Source organism: Gymnoscopelus microlampas (assembly GCF_963454915.1).
Source record: "Gymnoscopelus microlampas genome assembly, chromosome: 7".
NCBI classification, from domain to species: domain Eukaryota; kingdom Metazoa; phylum Chordata; class Actinopteri; order Myctophiformes; family Myctophidae; genus Gymnoscopelus; species Gymnoscopelus microlampas.
Window position 1 is genome coordinate 32928521 of NC_139944.1, and position 14593 is coordinate 32943113.

The 14593-nt window shown below is 37.7% G+C and overlaps 1 protein-coding gene across 1 annotated transcript in view; it reads left to right on the top strand.

Moving 5' to 3' along the window:
• Window positions 1-3852, top strand: part of dhrs3b (dehydrogenase/reductase (SDR family) member 3b) — a 15467-nt gene extending 11615 nt beyond the window's left edge. The window contains exons 4-6 of the mRNA XM_084062404.1: window positions 416-654; window positions 1526-1651; window positions 2005-3852. Of these exons, the coding sequence (XP_083918530.1) occupies window positions 416-654; window positions 1526-1651; window positions 2005-2089 (450 nt within the window). The 3' untranslated portion in view covers window positions 2090-3852. The remainder of the gene's footprint in view (window positions 1-415; window positions 655-1525; window positions 1652-2004) is intronic.
• Window positions 3853-14593: the final 10741 nt, after the last annotated feature.

Sequence of the window (14593 nt, forward strand, 5' to 3'; positions counted from 1 at the left end):
TGACAGCAGATTACCCTCATCCTGTGCAAGCATTGGATTTAGTGTAATAACATACAAGTATATAGGTGCTATAGGACCTGACAATCATGGCTACCTTTGTGGCAGCTTAAGTGGGGTATTTCCAAATTGCCTCTCAGCCACTGACACATCAGAGCAGCTCTGAAAGTCATGGCATTTTTCAGTGTGAATGGGGATCAAAAGACCATGAAGCATGCAGACAGAAATGCAATTATCAACTAAATGGAAACGGAAACTTAATCTGTGGCTCCACTCCAGGCCCCTTTTTCCTCTCTCTTTGTCTGACTCTATTGCATATGTTTCGTTGTCTCTTTCCATTCAACCTTCCTCATCTCCATTTATTCACCCCTTATCCTTTCCTCTCCCCTCCGTCCATTTCCTCTCCGTCCATGTCCAGACTACAAAGGCCTTCCTGCCACGGATGTTGGAACTGCAGCACGGCCATGTTGTATGCATAAATTCCATTCTGTCTCAGTCCCCCATCCCTGGGGCCATAGACTACTGTACCTCCAAAGCCTCGTCCTTAGCCTTCATGGAGAGCCTGACGTTGGGTCTGCTGGACTGTCCCGGCGTGGCCTGCACCACCGTGCTCCCCTTCCACACCAACACGGAGATGTTCCAGGGCATGAGAGTCAGGTGAGAAGGCACAGCACCCGAAGGGTCGGAAGTGAAAGTATCCTAGATCATACTGTTTTTGCGGTTGTTTTGTTGTGACACTGGCATTCTAGGAATGTATGCTTATCCTACTACTACTCTAGCAGTTTTCTCAAGAGTAGGGGAGGAAAGTAATGAATTTAAATTAATCTAATTTCTATATAAGTATTTTTTTGTGTCTTTTTACGCATTGTTTTTTATTTGTAATTTAGCTTTCCTGTATGTTTAAGTTGAAGTATTGTACAAAGTAGTGTACTATTTTACTATACTTACTATTGTCTAAGTATTGCTACATTTTAAATAACATCCATTGCAGAGTAAAAAAAATAAAAGTTTTTCCATAAACTGTGTGCCAGAAAGTGGCCATTAGTAAATAGGCCAACTGATGCGCCTGAGTCAGCAGCAATGACAGTTAGTCACACAGAAATGGACAGAACAAACAAGCTGGCATTATGTCAATGCAAAAGAGATGAACAAATTCACTCCAACTGAAGCCCCATAAAATCCGGCTGAAGTTGAAAATGTTCTGTTACCACAACAGTGGCAACGTTCATTTGCCTGCCATACTCATGAGAAATGTTAAACCAAGGTCCGAACTCACTACAGTCATTAAAAAACCCAGGTTGCCTGATGCTCCTGGACAAATAAGTTCCCAATAAGGTCTCTGACAGAAATGGTACAGTAATCATCCCTCTCCTTAATTGACTCTGGTCAGTTGATATGTTTTATTTGGTTAATGGACTTTATCTTCAATGAAAAATAACCTTGTTTTAACTATGTAATCCGTTCTGCGTTGCATGGGAAAGATGATATACAACAACTTTCATCTGTATTTGCTGGTTCTATTCCATAGATTTCCACAGCTCTTCCCACCACTCAAACCCGAAACAGTTGCCCAGAGGACTGTGGATGCAGTCAGAACAGACAAGGCCTATGTATACTTACCGTGGACCATGCACGCCCTCGTCATGCTCAAAAGGTAGGGATTCTTATGCCTAATTTCATCTATTATGTAGTGTGACGGTGTTGCTTACTGACCAGAATAGATTTTCAAGCTACAAATGCATCCTGATAGCTTGAAGATCAGTTCTTGCCTGCAAGCGGCCCATCGTACGATGGAGTATGGCTTGGTGTATCCTTCATTGTGCAGTCGCATGCTGATAGCTAATCTACAGGCTTGCAAGGTGCTGCGTTGTGAGCTTGTAGATCTGCAACACAGAGCGCAATAAAGCACGAATCAAGCTTTTCAATTAAGCTTCACTGATCATTTATAATAGGTTTCATTTTCAATCACGATGTGACACCTGACGTTGTATTGTATCTGCCCTCCAGCTTCATGCCACAAGCTGCACTCGAAGAAATCCACAAGTTTTCAGGAAGCTATACCTGCATGAACACATTCAAAGGCCGGACATGAATATGAACTTGGCAGGATGTCAGAGCCACCTCAACAACTCTGGAGTATAATGAAGGGAAGATTTCATGGACCATAGGACATTGAACAAGGGTGGAGGCCCTATGATGGGGAGAAGCCAAGTGTCCAGGGGATGTCCATGTAATGTTGTTGCTCCTGCATTAGACTTCATTTACAAGCTGCAGGTTACTTCCTGGTTCCATTTGTGATCTTGTGCGTGGAATGGATGATAGCTGATTGATTATATATGTGTACGTTTGTACATACGCGGGTGGGCGGGCAAGTAGGTGGTGTTTGCTTGTGTGTGTGTGTGTGTGTGTGTGTGTGTGTGTGTGTGTGTGTGTGTGTGTGTGTGTGTGTGTGTGTGTGTGTGTGTGTGTGTGTGTGTGTGTGTGTGTGTGTGTGTGTGTGTGTGTGTGTGTGTGTGTGTGTGTGTGTGTGCACGTAAGCATGCGCACGTGCGCGCACGTGTGCGTGTATACATGTGCTCTGTTTGCTGTGTTTTTAAAATCTCCCTTTAGTCTGTTTGTATGCCTATTTTTTATTCTACCTTTTATTTGCCTTTGAATGAAACCACAATAATAATAAAAAGTTGAATTTTAGAGTAACAGTTTATTTTTGTGTGTTTATGATGTGTAGAGAGGGTGTACTGTGTGGTGAGAAAACCATTGTTCTGTGTCTGGATTTGACTTCTATGGCAGTGCTGAAACAGCTCACGGTGTGAGATCACTGGCCATGACAGATGATGTTGTCAAAACATTAAATACATGCTCAAGAGGGCATGTGTGCGCCTGTTTGTTCTCACATGTCAGAAGATGGTACCACAGGATGGATGGTTTGACCATGAATACAAAACTGTCTGGGACCAACCTGCTTCTACATGAAATGCACGGAACGCTCGTAAAGACACACACTTTCACTGTGCCCTGAATACTGGATGGGCAATGAGACAAGCCATGACTGTCAATCCAACATGTTATTTCAGTGTAAGTTGACTAAGGAGGATATTTTTAATGTCTATAAAAATATCTGGGAAAAAAACTGGACTCAACCACGTCAAATGTACTGTAACATCCCTGGGAATGTCATAATAGGCGGAAAAGTTGCCTAAAATAGCCAATCTAATTGTTGCGATGCATTGTGAGCTTGTAGATTGGCTATTTTCGGAGCAGACATTGGGGGTGTGCAAGAAAAAAAGGAAGGGACAAAGTACAGACCCCCTAAGGACCCCTGGGGGTCAACAATATATAGGGTTTAAGTTGTTAAACTCCTATGAATGATGCCATTTTTGATTGAGGAAAACAAAACTAACAAAAGCTGTTCTTGCAGCTCAAGTACACACATAGGTGCACATGTACCCATGCTCTTTCTAACATCCCATCATCCAGTCTAGAGTACACTCTTGATTTGACTCCATCAGTCACCTTTTTCAGCATTATATTTTGTCATGAAAGTTTAATTATTTCAACTTTGAATACAACTGATATTACAATTTGTACCAAATGTATCTGATTTATGTTCAGATTTCCACACTGTTATTTCTTTATAAATTCAGTTTGTCTAGGACAACAAAGCTATATCCTGTTCAAAGAGATAAAGAAAATGATGTGACTATTTGCCAGTTGCGAAATTTAGATTTCGGAATTTATAGAACATTACTTGCTAAAACTGCACAACCAGGCAGGCTCAACAGAACTGCTGTCAAACTAAGCTGGTGTAGCAATGTGAATGCCCCCATCAGGGTCACCAATGTCCATGATATGTAATATTACCAATGATCATTAAATATGACAGATGAATACACTTTCATTGTTTATTTATGATTTATGATTATGCATTTAGTACCTATGGATGTCAGTGCTTTTCTCCCTCCTTTTTTGCAGTTAGTGTTGTAAAGATGTACTTTCATTTCACATAGCAAACAGAAAGGGAATATGAAAAATGCAAGGTGTGTACAATTGTAATTATTAGCCTACTAGTGCACTAGCCCAGAGCAATAAGCAATTATTTTGGGTGCAAACATGACTTAAGGCCTATCTTCCTCCCGGGACGGTGCTCAAGGCCCTCGAGCACTGTCCCGTCGGCAGTGGCAATGGTTTTGTCCTCTGTGTTCACTGTCAATAGGCCTACTTTTGTTTTCTTGGCATTGAGCTTGAGGCCGAATGCAAAAAAGAAAATGGTTTGCATTTCCACTAAATCTGTCATTTAACTATAAGTGCAGGCGAACCTGCTTCTTAGAGGTAGTGGGAGCCGAAACTGATTGCTTTAAATGACACCCAAAACACACCCATGATTAATTCAGGGGCTTAATACCACCACCGCGCACAGACCTTTGCGTCCAGATAAGTGTTTGCGCCATAGATCGTCTAAATAAAAGCCCTTCTAGCGGCCCCTAGAGGCCTTAGAGCTAATCACTCTTACTGTTATTGATATGGCCAGAGAATGATGCTAGAGGAAAAATTAAGGGGTCACTCAAATGGTTAGGATTCATCTTCTGGGGAGCATGAATGCAATCACCAAATTTTATGGCAACCCCCCCTTTACATTTTGGGATATCTTTTGAACAAATTGTCGTGCTAGAGGACAGGGCACATGGTCACAAACTCACTAGGGTGTCAGATGGACAAATGGATGGACTGACAGACATTGACATCATTAGTATGGAGGGCCAGAGCTGCCATATTATAAATATGCAATAAATAAATAAATAAAAGTGCAGTGTTAATTTGAAAATAAATAAATATGCGCATTTATTTCCAAATTTGGTAGTGTCACTACCGAAACGGGAAAAAAAAAAGTCACTACCAATCCACTTGAAATTGCCTGAAACGTACTCCTAACAGGTTTTTGGGGGAACATTTTTTTTTTCGTCACTACCAATTTTGTTTTCGTCACCAATTTTTTCGTCACCAATTTTTTTTTCGTCACTACCGAAACGAAAAAAAAAAATCACAAAAAAGTCACTACCAATCCACTTGAAATTGCCTGAAACGTACTCCTAACAGGTTTTTGGGGGAACATTTTTTTTTTCGTCACTACCAATTTTTTTTGTCACCAATTTTTTCGTCACCAATTTTTTTTTCGTCACTACCGAAACGGAAAAAAAAACCCACAAAAAAAGTCACTACCAATCCACTTGAAATTGCCTGAAACGTACTCCTAACAGGTTTTTGGGGGAACAATTTTTTTTTCGTCACTACCAATTTTTTTTTCGTCACCAATTTTTTCGTCACCAATTTTTTTTTCGTCACTACCGAAACGAAAAAAAAAAATCACAAAAAAAGTCACTACCAATCCACTTGAAATTGCCTGAAACGTACTCCTAACAGGTTTTTGGGGGAACAATTTTTTTTTCGTCACTACCAATTTTTTTTTCATCACCAATTTTTTTTTCGTCACTACCGAAACGGAAAAAACATTTCACAAAAAAAGTCACTACCAATCCACTTGAAGTTGCCTGAAACGTACTCCTAACAGGTTTTTGGGTGAACAATTTCTTTTTCGTCACTACCAATTTTTTTTTCATCAACCATTTTTTCGTCACCAATTTTTTTTTCGTCACTACCGAAACGGAAAAAAAAATTCACAAAAAAAGTCACTACCAATCCACTTGAAATTGCCTGAAACGTACTCCTAACAGGTTTTTGGGGGAACAAAATTCACAAAAAAGTCACTACCAATCCACTTGAAATTGCCTGAAACGTACTCCTAACAGGTTTTTGGGGGAACATTTTTTTTTCGTCACTACCAACTTTTTTTTCGTCACCAATTTTTTTCGTCACCAATTTTTTTTTTCGTCACTACCGAAACGGAAAAAAAAAAATCACAAAAAAAGTCACTACCAATCCACTTGAAATTGCCTGAAACGTACTCCTAACAGGTCTTTGGGGGAACTTTTTTTTTTTCGTCACTACCAATTTTTTTTTGTCACCAATTTCTTCGTCACCAATTTTTTTTCCGTCACTACCGAAACGGAAAAAGAAATTAAAAAAAAAAGTCACTACCAATCCACTTGAAATTGCCTGAAACGTACTCCTAACAGGTTTTTGGGGGAACAATTTTTTTTTCGTCACTACCAATTTTTTTCGTCACCAATTTTTTCGTCACCAATTTTTTTTTCGTCACTACCGAAACGGAAAAAAAAAATCACAAAAAAAGTCACTACCAATCCACTTGAAATTGCCTGAAACGTACTCCTAACAGGTTTTTGGGGGAACATTTCTTTTTTTCGTCACTACCAATTTTTTTTTCATCACCAATTTTTTCGTCACCAATTTATTTTTCGTCACTACCGAAACGGAAAAAACATTTCACAAAAAAAGTCACTACCAATCCACTTGAAATTGCCTGAAAAGTACTCCTAACAGGTTTTTGGGGGAACAATGTTTTTTTCGTCACTACCAATTTTTTTTCGTCACCAATTTTTTTTTCGTCACTACCGAAACGGAAAAAACATTTCACAAAAAAAGTCACTACCAATCCACTTGAAATTGCCTGAAACGTACTCCTAACAGGTCTTTGGGGGAACATTTTTTTTTCCGTCACTACCAATTTTTTTTTCGTCAATAATTTTTTTTTCGTCTCTACCGAAACGGGAAAAAAAAATCACAAAAAAAGTCACTACCAATCCACTTGAAATTGCCTGAAACGTACTCTTAACAGGTTTTTGGGGGAACAATTTTTTTTTCGTCACTACCAATTTTTTTTGTCACCAATTTCTTCGTCACCAATTTTTTTTCCGTCACTACCGAAACGGAAAAAGAAATTCACAAAAAAAGTCACTACCAATCCACTTGAAATTGCCTGAAACGTACTCCTAACAAATTTTTTTTCGTCACTACCAATTTTTTTCGTCACCAATTTTTTCGTCACCAATTTTTTTTTCCTCACTACCGAAACGGAAAAAAAAATTCACAAAAAAAGTCACTACCAATCCACTACAAATTGCCTGAAACGTACTCCTAACAGGTTTTTGGGGGAACAATTTCAAGTCACTACCAATCCACATGAAATTGCCTGAAACGTACTCCTAACAGGTTTTTGGGGGAACATTTTTTTTTCGGTAGTGTCACTACCGAAACGGGAAAAAAAAGTCACAAAAAAAGTCACTACCAATCCACTTGAAATTGCCTGAAACTTACTCCTAACAGGTTTTTGGGGGAACCATTTTTTTTTCGTCACTACCAATTTTTTTTGTCACCAATTTTTTCGCCACCAATTTTTTTTTCGTCACTACCGAAACGGAAAAAAAAAATCACAAAAAAAGTCACTACCAATCCACTTGAAATTGCCTGAAACGTACTCCTAACAGGTTATTGGGGGAACAATTTTTTTTTCGTCACTACCAATTTTTTTTTCGTCACCAATTTTTTCGTCACCAATTTTTTCGTCACCAATTTTTTTTTTCGTCACTACCGAAACAGAAAAAAAAAATCACAAAAAAAGTCACTACCAATCCACTTGAAATTGCCTGAAACGTACTCCTAACAGGTTTTTGGGGGAAAAATGTTTTTTTCGTCACTACCAATTTTTTTTCGTCACCAATTTTTTCGTCACCAATTTTTTTTCCGTCACTACCGAAACGGAAAAAACATTTCACAAAAAAAGTCACTACCAATCCACTTGAAATTGCCTGAAACGTACTCCTAACAGGTCTTTGGGGGAACATTTTTTTTTTCGTCACTACCAATTTTTTTTTCGTCAATAATTTTTTTTTCGTCTCTACCGAAACGGGAAAAAAAAAATCACAAAAAAAGTCACTACCAATCCACTTGAAATTGCCTGAAACGTACTCCTAACAGGTTTTTGGGGGAACAATTGTTTTTTCGTCACTACCAATTCTTTTCGTCACCAATTTTTTCGTCACCAATTTTTTTTTCGTCACTACCGAAACGGAAAAAAAAATTCACAAAAAAAGTCACTACCAATCCACTTGAAATTGCCTGAAACGTACTCCTAACAGGTTTTTGGGGGAACATTTTTTTTTTCGTCACTACCAATTTTTATTTCATCACCAATTTTTTCGTCACCAATTTATTTTTCGTCACTACCGAAACGGAAAAAACATTTCACAAAAAAAGTCACTACCAATCCACTTGAAATTGCCTGAAAAGTACTCCTAACAGGTTTTTGGGGGAACAATGTTTTTTTCGTCACTACCAATTTTTTTTCGTCACCAATTTTTTTTTCGTCACTACCGAAACGGAAAAAACATTTCACAAAAAAAGTCACTACCAATCCACTTGAAATTGCCTGAAACGTACTCCTAACAGGTCTTTGGGGGAAATTTTTTTTTTTCGTCACTACCAATTTTTTTTTCGTCAATAATTTTTTTTCCGTCTCTACCGAAACGGGAAAAAAAAAATCACAAAAAAAGTCACTACCAATCCACTTGAAATTGCCTGAAACGTACTCTTAACAGGTTTTTGGGGGAACAATTTTTTTTTCGTCACTACCAATTTTTTTTGTCACCAATTTCTTCGTCACCAATTTTTTTTCCGTCACTACCGAAACGGAAAAAGAAATTCACAAAAAAAGTCACTACCAATCCACTTGAAATTGCCTGAAACGTACTCCTAACAGGTTTTTGGGGGAACAATTTTTTTTTCGTCACTACCAATTTTTTTCGTCACCAATTTTTTTTTCGTCACTACCGAAACGGAAAAAAAAATCACAAAAAAAGTCACTACCAATCCACTTGAAATTGCCTGAAACGTACTCCTAACAGGTCTTTGGGGGAACTTTTTTTTTTTCGTCACTAACAATTTTTTTTTCGTCACCAATTTTTTCGTCACCAATTTTTTTTTCGTCAGTACCGAAACGGAAAAAAAAATTCACAAAAAAAGTCACTACCAATCCACTACAAATTGCCTGAAACGTACTCCTAACAGGTTTTTGGGGGAACAATTTCAAGTCACTACCAATCCACATGAAATTGCCTGAAACGTACTCCTAACAGGTTTTTGGGGGAACATTTTTTTTCCGGTAGTGTCACTACCGAAACGGGAAAAAAAAGTCACAAAAAAAGTCACTACCAATCCACTTGAAATTGCCTGAAACGTACTCCTAACAGGTTTTTGGGGGAACCATTTTTTTTTCGTCACTACCATTTTTTTTTGTCACCAATTTTTTCGTCACCAATTTTTTTTTCGTCACTACCGAAACGAAAAAAAAAATCACAAAAAAAGTCACTACCAATCCACTTGAAATTGCCTGAAACGTACTCCTAACAGGTTTTTGGGGGAACAATGTTTTTTTCGTCACTACCAATTTTTTTTCGTCACCAATTTTTTCGTCACCAATTTTTTTTCCGTCACTACCGAAACGGAAAAAAAAAATCACAAAAAAAGTCACTACCAATCCACTTGAAATTGCCTGAATCGTACTCCTAACAGGTCTTTGGGGGAACATTTTTTTTTTCGTCACTACCAATTTTTTTTTCGTCAATAATTTTTTTTTTCGTCTCTACCGAAACGGGAAAAAAAAAATCACAAAAAAAGTCACTACCAATCCACTTGAAATTGCCTGAAACGTACTCCTAACAGGTTTTTGGGGGAACAATTTCTTTTTTCGTCACTACCAATTTTTTTTGTCACCAATTTCTTCGTCACCAATTTTTTTTCCGTCACTACCGAAACGGAAAAAGAAATTCACAAAAAAAGTCACTACCAATCCACTTGAAATTGCCTGAAACGTACTCCTAACAGGTTTTTGGGGGAACAATTTTTTTTTCGTCACTACCAATTTTTTTCGTCACCAATTTTTTCGTCACCAATTTTTTTTTCGTCACTACCGAAACGGAAAAAACATTTCACAAAAAAAGTCACTACCAATCCACTTGAAATTGCCTGAAACGTACTCCTAACAGGTTTTTGGGGGAACAATTTCAAGTCACTACCAATCCACATGAAATTGCCTGAAACGTACTCCTAACAGGTTTTTGGGGGAACCATTTTTTTTTCGGTAGTGTCACTACCGAAACGGGAAAAAAAAGTCACAAAAAAAGTCACTACCAATCCACTTGAAATTGCCTGAAACGTACTCCTAACAGGTTTTTGGGGGAACATTTTTTTTTTTCGTTTTGGTAGTGTCACTACCGAAACGGAAAAAAAAATCACAAAAAAAGTCACTACCAATCCACTTGAAATTTGCTGAAACGTACTCCTAACAGGTTTTTGGGGGAACAATTTTTTTTCTCGTTTCGGTAGTGTCACTACCGAAACGGAAAAAAAAAATCACAAAAAAAGTCACTACCAATCCACTTAAAATTGCCTGAAACGTACTCCTAACAGGTTTTTGGGGGAACATTTTTTTTAGCCGCATGCTTGCAGCGGCTCTATAAACAGCAGTAGCCCTAGTCGACACCCGAGTGATAAAGTGTCGACACCTGAGTGTCATTGGCTGCCCTGGCTGTCCTTCACACTTCCCCCCTTTTAAGCCAATGGGGAGACAAAAATGTAATGGACACATTACTCAACGAATTAGACGAGACGAAAATGTTAGGGCGGGACGAATGGAGAAGAGATCCAATCAGAATTACTCTTTTTGAGGGACTAGTTGGGAAGGGATCCAATCAGAACCATCCTCATTGTTAAGTTAGGTTGAACCACCCGGAAGCAGACCATATTAGGGGCCAGCATGGACGAACACACATCACAACAAGGCAACGCACGGAGTTACACAGCAGAGAGAGAGAGAAAGGGAGACAGCTTCAGCCAGGAGGGTTAGCCTAAATGCTAGCGTGCTTCATTAGACCTAGTTTGGCTATTAAGTTATTATTTGCCCATGTTCACACTGACTTCAATCTCAGCTATTGTTGGGAAGACCCGTGTGGTGTCACAAAATGTTGCCACCACTTATATAAAAAACATTCGAGCGTTAATCTGCGACGCTAAGGCTAATGTTGCCAGGTTTGGCGAGAGAAACAAGCAATCCAAAAAACAAGTAATCAGGTCTATGAAAAGATTGGGGCCAAATAAGCCTGCCCCATGCGGCTTTATTATGACTTAGGTCATTCTTGTTTTCGTTTCGGTAGTGTCACTACCGAAACGGGAAAAAAAAAATCACAAAAAAAGTCACTACCAATCCACTTGAAATTGCCTGAAACGTACTCCTAACAGGTTTTTGGGGGAACAATTTTTTTTTCGTCACTACCAATTTTTTTTCGTCACCAATTTTTTCGTCACCATTTTTTTTTTCCGTCACTACCGAAACGGAAAAAAAAAATCACAAAAAAAGTCATTACCAATCCACTTGAAATTGCCTGAAACGTACTCCTAACAGGTCTTTGGGGGAACATTTTTTTTTTCGTCACTACCAATTTTTTTTTCGTCACCAATTTTTTTTTCGTCGCTACCGAAACGGAAAAAAAAAATCACAAAAAAAGTCACTACCAATCCACTTGAAATTTGCTGAAACGTACTCCTAACAGGTTTTTGGGGGAACAAAATTCACAAAAAAAGTCACTACCAATCCACTTGAAATTGCCTGAAACGTACTCCTAACAGGTTTTTGGGGGAACAATTTTTTTTTCGTCACTACCAATTTTTTTTTCGTTACCAATTTTTTCGTCACCAACTTTTTTTTTCGACAATACCCAAACGGAAAAAACAATTCACAAAAAAAGTCACTACCAATCCACTTGAAATTGCCTGAAACGTACTCCTAACAGGTTTTTGTCACCAATTTTTTTTTCGTCACTACCGAAATGGAAAAAAAAAATCACAAAAAAAGTCACTACCAATCCACTTGAAATTGCCTGAAACGTACTCCTAACAGGTTTTTGAGGGAACAATTTCAAGTCACTACCAATCCACTTGAAATTGCCTGAAACGTACTCCTAACAGGTTTTTGGGGGAACAATTTTTTTTTCGTTTCGGTAGTGTCACTACCGAAACGGAAAAAAAAAGTCACAAAAAAAGTCACTACCAATCCACTTGAAATTGCCTGAAACGTACTCCTAACAGGTTTTTGGGGGAACAATTTTTTTTTTCGTTTTGGTAGTGTCACTACCGAAACGGAAAAAAAAAATCACAAAAAAAGTCACTACCAATCCACTTGAAATTTGCTGAAACGTACTCCTAACAGGTTTTTGGGAGAACAATTTTTTTTTCGTTTCGGTAGTGTCACTACCGAAACGGAAAAAAAAAATCACAAAAAAAGTCATTACCAATCCACTTGAAATTGCCTGAAACGTACTCCTAACAGGTTTTTGGGGGAACAATTTTTTTTTCGTCACCAACTTTTTTTTTCGACAATACCCAAACGGAAAAAACAATTCACAAAAAAAGTCACTACCAATCCACTTGAAATTGCCTGAAACGTACTCCTAACAGGTTTTTGTCACCAATTTTTTTTTCGTCACTACCGAAATGGAAAAAAAAAATCACAAAAAAAGTCACTACCAATCCACTTGAAATTGCCTGAAACGTACTCCTAACAGGTTTTTGAGGGAACAATTTCAAGTCACTACCAATCCACTTGAAATTGCCTGAAACGTACTCCTAACAGGTTTTTGGGGGAACAATTTTTTTTTCGTTTCGGTAGTGTCACTACCGAAACGGAAAAAAAAAGTCACAAAAAAAGTCACTACCAATCCACTTGAAATTGCCTGAAACGTACTCCTAACAGGTTTTTGGGGGAACAATTTTTTTTTCCGTTTTGGTAGTGTCACTACCGAAACGGAAAAAAAAAATCACAAAAAAAGTCACTACCAATCCACTTGAAATTTGCTGAAACGTACTCCTAACAGGTTTTTGGGAGAACAATTTTTTTTTCGTTTCGGTAGTGTCACTACCGAAACGGAAAAAAAAAATCACAAAAAAAGTCATTACCAATCCACTTGAAATTGCCTGAAACGTACTCCTAACAGGTTTTTGGGGGAACAATTTTTTTTTCGTCACCAATTTTTTCGTCACCAATTTTTTTTTCGTCAATACCGAAACGGAAAAAACATTTCACAAAAAAAGTCACTACCAATCCACTTGAAATTGCCTGAAACATACTCCTAAAAGGTCTTTGGGGGAACATTTTTTTTTCGTCACTACCAATTTTTTTTTCGTCACCAACTTTTTTTTTCGACACTACCCAAACGGAAAAAACAATTCACAAAAAAAGTCACTACCAATCCACTTGAAATTGCCTAAAACGTACTCCTAACAGGTTTTTGTCACCAAATTTTTTTTCGTCACTACCGAAATGGAAAAAAAAAATCACAAAAAAAGTCACTACCAATCCACTTGAAATTGCCTGAAACGTACTCCTAACAGGTTTTTGGGGGAACATTTTTTTTTTCGTCACTACCAATTTTTTTTCCGGCACCAATTTTTTCGTCACCAATTTTTTTTTCGTCAATACCGAAACGGAAAAAACATTTCACAAAAAAAGTCACTACCAATCCACTTGAAATTGCCTGAAACGTACTCCTAAAAGGTCTTTGGGGGAACATTTTTTTTTTCGTCACTACCAATTTTTTTTTCGTCACCAATTTTTTCGTCACCAATTTTTTTTTCGTCACTACCGAAACGGAAAAAAAAATTCACAAAAAAAGTCACTACCAATCCACTTGATATTTGCTGAAACGTACTCCTAACAGGTTTTTGGGGGAACAAAATTCACAAAAAAAGTCACTACCAATCCACTTGAAATTGCCTGAAACGTACTCCTAACAGGTTTTTGGGGGAACAATTTTTTTTTCGTCACTACCAATTTTTTTTTCGTCACCAATTTTTTCGTCACCAACTTTTTTTTTCGACACTACCCAAACGGAAAAAACAATTAAAAAAAAAAGTCACTACCAATCCACTTGAAATTGCCTGAAACGTACTCCTAACAGGTTTTTGGGGGAAGATTTTTTTTTGCGTCACTACCAATTTTTTTTTCGTCACCAATTTTTTCGTCACCAATTTTTTTTTCGTCACCAATTTTTTTTTCGTCACTACCGAAACGGAAAAAAAAAATCATAAAAAAAGTCACTACCAATCCACTTGAAATTGCCTGAAACGTACTCCTAACAGGTCTTTGGGGGAACTTTTTTATTTTCGTCACTCACTACCAATTTTTTTTTCGTCACCAATTTGTTTTTCGTCACTATCGAAACGGAAAAAGAAATTCACAAAAAAAGTCACTACCAATCCACTTGAAATTGCCTGAAACGTACTCCTAACAGGTTTTTGGGGGAACAATTTTTTTTTCGTCACTACCAATTTTTTTTCGTCACCAATTTTTTCGTCACCAATTTTTTTTTTGTCACTACCGAAACGGAAAAAAGAAATTCACAAAAAAAGTCACTACCAATCCACTTGAAATTGCCTGAAACGTACTCCTAACAGGTTTTTGGGGGAACAATTTTTTTTTCGTCACCAATTTTTTCGTCACCAATTTTTTTTTCGTCAATACCGAAACGGAAAAAACATTTCACAAAAAAAGTCACTACCAATCCACTTGAAATTGCCTGAAACATACTCCTAAAAGGTCTTTGGGGGAACATTTTTTTTTCGTCACTACCAA